Source organism: Equus quagga, unplaced genomic scaffold (assembly GCF_021613505.1).
Source record: "Equus quagga isolate Etosha38 unplaced genomic scaffold, UCLA_HA_Equagga_1.0 142621_RagTag, whole genome shotgun sequence".
NCBI lineage: Eukaryota > Metazoa > Chordata > Mammalia > Perissodactyla > Equidae > Equus > Equus quagga.
The window spans coordinates 1-5,930 of record NW_025796630.1 but is presented as its reverse complement, the minus strand read 5'-3'; the positions used below and the strand labels follow the sequence as shown (position 1 = coordinate 5,930).

Below are 5,930 nucleotides of genomic sequence, written 5' to 3'. Positions count from 1 at the left end.
CTCTGATGGAAGAGAAGGGCCTGCATCCTGACACCTGTGGCCTTGGGGAGGGCTGCAGGCAAACTTCCTTCTTTTCCTCCTCTCCCAGCCTCTTAGCTGGCAGCATACAGAGCTCTCGGTGTGATGGTCCCTGTCCCCCACCCCATCCATCCCTGGGCCAGCTCTGCTGTGAGCATCAACAGCAGCTCAGTCCCACCTATCCCCTGAGTCACCTCTGCTCCAGGGAGGGGTCACAGAGTGACTCAGGATCTGGGGTCTGCAGGAGCCTGACTGCCAAGTGATGCAACAGGCTGAGTCACAATTCCCCTTGTTCCATGGAGAACTGGCCGCCTCCCGATCTCCTCCTACACAGGCTCTACTGTTCTCCTTCTGCCTGACCTGCTGGGAGCCAAGGCACCCTCTGTGGGCACGCAGCCCTGCACTCCAGCCTGTTGAGTTGAGGCTGCAAGGCCTTCCCAGCCCTCCTCCTGGGCTTAGACCCAGGCCCCTCTGCTCTTAGTCCCCTGGATGAGTCCTCTTCCCCTTGACACATACTGTGGAGCCACCATGCAGCTCTTACTCAAATGTGAGTCCTGCCTCTGAATTGTGTGCCTGCTGTCCCCACAGCTCCTCCCACTGGGCCCAAATAGACTCTCCCAAACAGGGAATCTGGTCTGAGTCAGGCCTGACTTTGCTAAACCCCTTTAGCATCAACAGGCCCTAAGCCTTGGGGTGGGCCCCTCTCCTTTCCTGCTGGCTTTGCCATTGAGGAGACACCAGAACTCAGGGCTGAGCTTGTCCAGGGTGCTGCTATCAAGCTATATGAGTTCTTATTCTCCCAGTCTCATTCCCACGATGAGCAAGTTCAGTGAGGGGCAGGGGTTGGGCTGGGAATTCTCCTTTCCCTTCCTCACTCCAGGTAATGTGCCCCTACCTCCCCTCTCAATCTGCTCTCAGTACCTGTTAGTATGAAGGACTCAGCCTAGGAGGCCAAGGAGAAGAGAGCTGGTGAGCACGGTCACCAGGAGGATCCAGGCAATGGGAGTGATGGCCATGGCCCTGGATTGGGCTGTAGCTGGGGCCATGGTTGGTGAGGCTGAAATGGAAAAGGAAGAGTGACAGCCCTTGTCCAGACCCCACGTCTCCTCTGAGGAGACTCCTCCTCAGCTCCTGCTGCCCCAGATGATCCTACAATGCAGACATTTTCCAGCCCTTTACTTGTGGCAGCTGCTGTGACAGGCCCTGAGGTAGGCAGGGAGAGGAGATGGGCCCTGTCCCCAAGGGGCTCACCCAGATAATGGGGGAAGCAAGGGTTACAATGTAACCAATCGCTGCTTCTGTGACAGAGGAGGTGACACCTGAGGGCGGTGGGAGAGTCGTGCTCTCAGGAACTGACATTTGCAGTGGGATTGAAGGATTTCCAGAAATAGAACAGGTGAGATGAAAAAGAACAGTGAGGATAAGAAGAGGGAACAGTAAGAAGAAAAGGTCTGGACACAGAAGGATGCCCTCATGTTTGGGATCAGCCAGAAATCCACGGTGAGTGGACGAGAGACATGTGCAGTGAGGAAGAGACGCCAGGAGTGAGAAGGGAAAGAAAGGGCGGTAGAGCCGACCTATGGCCCTTATTCTCCCAGGAAGAACTCGCTGTGGAGGGATCACCCTTTCACACACACACACACACACACACAAAGGTGAGCTGTGTTGCTCTTGTCTCCAGAGAGCTGCCCCTTCCTCCTCCTCTTCTCAGGTACCTGTTTTCTCCAGCATTTTCTCCCAGTGCACCAGGAAACTTTCAAGCCAGCTCCTGCAGTCGCCCGTGGAGATCTTCCTGAAGAACTCAGTCACTTCCCTGTCACTCTCCCACTTCTCTTTCATCTGTCTGCCTCTAGGGTGAAGCACCTTCCAGGTTCTGTTCTCCGAGTCAAAGAGGAGGAAAGTCTGTCCTTGGGAGCCGAACTGCCAGGATGCATGCGTGTGTCCATTGGCTTCACACTGACACAGCATCCTGCCCTGCAGCGGGAGAGGGTCTGCCCCCCACCGTGGGAAAGAGGTCAGCCTCTGTTCTGGACAATCCTTTGTCCCCGGCCACCCCAGTGTCCACCCCTCTGGGCCCCTTTGTATCTATCCCATTGTCTCCTCCAAGGCCTGCCCTTTCTGCCGAGCTACATGGGAATGACCAACATGCTCTTTTTTTTTTTTACATGAGTACAATCAACGCACTTAACCCCACAACCTGCTCTCCCCTGCACTTGGACTTTCTCACTTACCCCTGTCCGTGTATTTCTCTCGTTTAACGTCCAGCAGTTGCTGTCTGAGCAAGTTCCCCACGTCTCTCAGCGTTTCCATCTGTTCTTGCCAGGCCCTCGTGCCATTCACCTCCTCTCCCAGGAGACTCAAGGATTTGACCTCCTGGCTGCCACAGTCATAGGAAAGAAAAGTCTTTTCATTGACCTGGCCTTGAGCCTCACACCAGGATTGTCCAGGGCTGGCCTTAGGGAGGATAGTGAAGTCATAGCAAAGAGAGTGAGCATCTGTGAAAGGAAAACGCAAGTGAGCGCTGGTGTGGGGAGAAAAAGACCTCTAGGCACCCCCATGGCTCCCATCTCTGCCACAGCCAGAGCGTCTGAAGGGCTGGGCTGAGGAGCAAACCCCGCCCCCGCCCGGCCCCGCCCCTTCAGCAGCTTTAGGCTCGTGCCCATTGGTTGCTGGAGGAGGAGGAGGAGTCTGTCGGGCAGGAACCACGCCCCCGCCTCCCGTCCCTCCTACTCTACGTTCTGGGGGCCAGGAGTGGGGGCTTTTGCTGGTCTGTGTCCTGAGGAGAGGGGATAAGGGGTCAGTTGGTAGAGAGGTGATTGGGGGCAGTTCCCATTTGGGAGGTGTTGGAGGCCCTGAGGTGCATGGGGACGGGGTGAGGAGGGCAGTGAAAGGCTGTGAGCTGGGGCTGGGAAGCAGGGACTCCGGAGGGACAGTGGCTGGGGCTACACGTGCTGTGAGCTGCTGGCCAAGCGCGCTGGGAACCTCCCAGGGGACAGCGGTGGGGAGGATGGAGGGTCTGTGGGGACAGTGGTGTGAGCAGAGGAGGGCAGGCTGCTTCTGGGGTTATGACCCTGCGGGAACACCCCTGTCCTGACCACGCCCCCGGATGTCAAGAGCCCAGGCTCCCACTTCTGGAGGGGCGGGCGGGATGGGCCCTGGGGGCTTCAGCAGCCTTTCCCGCCACGCCCTCCCCCTCCCTTTCTCCTGCGTTTCTTATTCTCCAAATTCTCTCCTTTCTCCGCTCTCCCCTTTCGCACAGGCGACAACCACCGAGAGGACGAGAGCCCGCGATAAATACTCAAGGGGAGACGGCAGCGCCCGTGGGCCCCCGCGTCCCTTCCCCGTCCTAATCCATCTCCCACCACACTTCCCCGCAGCTTCATCCCGAACTCACGTGCCGCCCGGGGACAGTCCCGCTGCGGGAGCAGGAGCAGGAGCAGGAGGCCCGGAGTGAACTTGATGCCCGCAGTCCACCCCATTACTACCTGCAGCGGGGACGGGGACCCAGCTGCGCGCAGAGCCCGGTAGACTGTCAGGCAACCTGAGTACCTTCTGGCCCGTGAGCAGCGGACCGACCGGACTTTATCTCGGGAGCTCTCAAGGCCCGCCCTCACTGGCCACAGCGCAACGGCGCAAAGGCTCATCGCCGGTGTCGCCTCGCCCCGCCCTGGCCCGCGGCGCTCCTCCCTCCCACGCGGCGCTCCTCCCTCCCCCGCATACCCTGGGCGGGCTCCTTCTCGCCTGGCTGGCTCTGCGCTGCGCTGCCCAACACGAACCGGAACCCGGGGTTTCCTGGGCGCCGCTCACCACGCCCCTGGCCCGGCGCCACCTAGTCCCTCCTCGCCTGGTCTGGATCTGGTGATGCTCCTGTAACTCAAATTATCTCCTCCTGTAACTCAAATTAGGCCCCTCCTGCCCCTCAGCCCTTCTTGCCTGCACCCATCCTCCTGGCCCTCCTGTCTCTATTCCACATTCACAGTCATTGCTGATCTTCTTAAACCACGCAAGATTTTCCTTCTCGAGAACACTCCGGTTTTAGAAAAAGGGGCTGAACACAGCCCTTAGCTGTCCTGTCATCGACGGTACGTTTTCTAGTAGTTTTGATCCCAGTGGAGCCCAAGACCTTTTGGTAAACAAAATAACTCCTCTTTGCGAAAGTTTGGGGAGCTGTGTTCCGAATTTGTATTTCCAAGTTTCTACGGCACAAAAGGATTCAAAGCTGCTCTTTCTGTGACAACACAGCCCTGAACTCCAGCCTTTAGACATGAGTCTGCCAGCCCTCCTCCCCGGGTTAGACCCAGGCCCCTCTCCTCTTAGCCCCCTGGAGGAGTCCCCTTCCCCTTGACACATCACATGGAGCCACCATGCAGCTCTCACTCAAATGTGAGTCCTGCCCCTGACTTGTGAGCCTGCTCTCCCCACCTTACCTCCCACTGGACCCAAAGAGACTCTCCCAAATAGGGATTCTGGTCTGAGTCAGGCCTGACTTTGCTAAACCCCTTTAGCATCAACAGGCCCTAAGCCTTGGGGTGGGCCCTTCCCCTTTCCCACTGGCCCTCCAGTGAGGAGATATCTGAACTCAGGGGTGAGCTTGTGAAAGTTATTGCTTCCAAGTTATATGAAGTCAAAAGAAAAGGTCGTGCTTTAAACTTACAGAACACATCAAGACTCAACCCACAGTAAGTGAAATAACACAGCAGGTTACGTCCTCAGGAAATACAGATATTAAAAACATCGATAAACTGTAAAATATGTGTATTTACATCCTTAAAGTCATAAAGAATGAAAAAAAAATTTCAAATAATGAAATGATTATAAAAGACCAGCTATATTTGAAATAGAACCAGACAGAACTTCTAGCAACAAAAAATATGTTAAAATTAAAAACTCAACACACTGGTGAACCAGCATATTAGACATAGTTCAATAGAGAATCAGTGAGCAGAGTGATTAATCTGAAGGAATCACTCAAAATTTAGTGGAGAGAGTTTCATCCTGAAACTATAAGAGAGAGGCAGAAAATATGGATCTGCAATGAAATGGTCCAACTTACATCTAACAGGGCTTCCAAAAGCCAGAGAAGGAAGAAAATGAGGGAGCGGAAATTCAAAGAGCTGATAGCTAAGTATTTTCCAGATTTTATGAAAGACATTGATCCTCCATTTCTGGAAACACAGTAAATCTCAAGTAGGATATATAGAAATAAATTCACTCCTAGGCACATTGTGGTAAAATTGCACAACATCTTCAAGATCTTCAAAGACAAAAACTTCAAGAAGGTTTGATATGATTACCTTCAATGGAAAGGCAATGAAATTGACAACAGATTTCCAATTAATTTTGAAAAATTCTCAGCCATTATCTCTTCAAAAATAACTTCTTGTTATTTTCTCTTACCTCTCCCTTTAGGGTTCTGATTAGTGTAGGGTAAACCTTCTCACTGTGTCTGTTAACTCTTTCTTCTGGATTTTTCCATCCTTTGATCTTTCTGTAACTCATTCCACATAATTGTTTCTTTTCTTTTTTTTTGTTTTGAGGAAGATCAGCCCTGAACTAACATTCGTCCCCGATCCTCCTCTTTTTGCTGAGGAAGACTGGCCCTGAGCTAACATCCGTGCCCATCTTCCTCTACTTTATACGTGGGACCCCTGCCACAGCATGGCTTGACAAGCAGTATGTAGGTCCGCACCCGGGATCTGAACTCGTGAACCCTGGGCTGCCAAAGCAGAACAAGGGAGCTTAACAGGTGTGCCACCCGGCCGGCCCACACATAATTTCTTCTGACACGCATTCCAGTTGATCCGTTCTCTCCTCGGGTGTGTATAAGCTGCTACTAAAGGCATCCACTGAGTGGTTAATTTCAGTTATTCAATTTTACGGTTTTGGATTATTCCATAATTCAAATATCCTCT

At 53.5% G+C, this 5,930-nt stretch overlaps 1 protein-coding gene across 1 annotated transcript; it reads right to left on the bottom strand.

Moving 5' to 3' along the window:
• Positions 1-844: 844 nt before the first annotated feature.
• Positions 845-3,633, bottom strand: LOC124232887 (UL16-binding protein 1-like). Its single transcript, XM_046649788.1, has 4 exons — positions 3,413-3,633; positions 2,250-2,513; positions 1,734-2,009; positions 845-1,075 (listed from the first exon to the last, which is right to left on the bottom strand). The coding sequence occupies exons 1-4, from the start codon at positions 3,495-3,497 to the stop codon at positions 957-959; spliced, it is 744 nt and encodes a 247-aa protein (XP_046505744.1). The 5' UTR covers positions 3,498-3,633; the 3' UTR covers positions 845-956.
• Between the last annotated feature and the right edge of the window lie 2,297 nt (positions 3,634-5,930).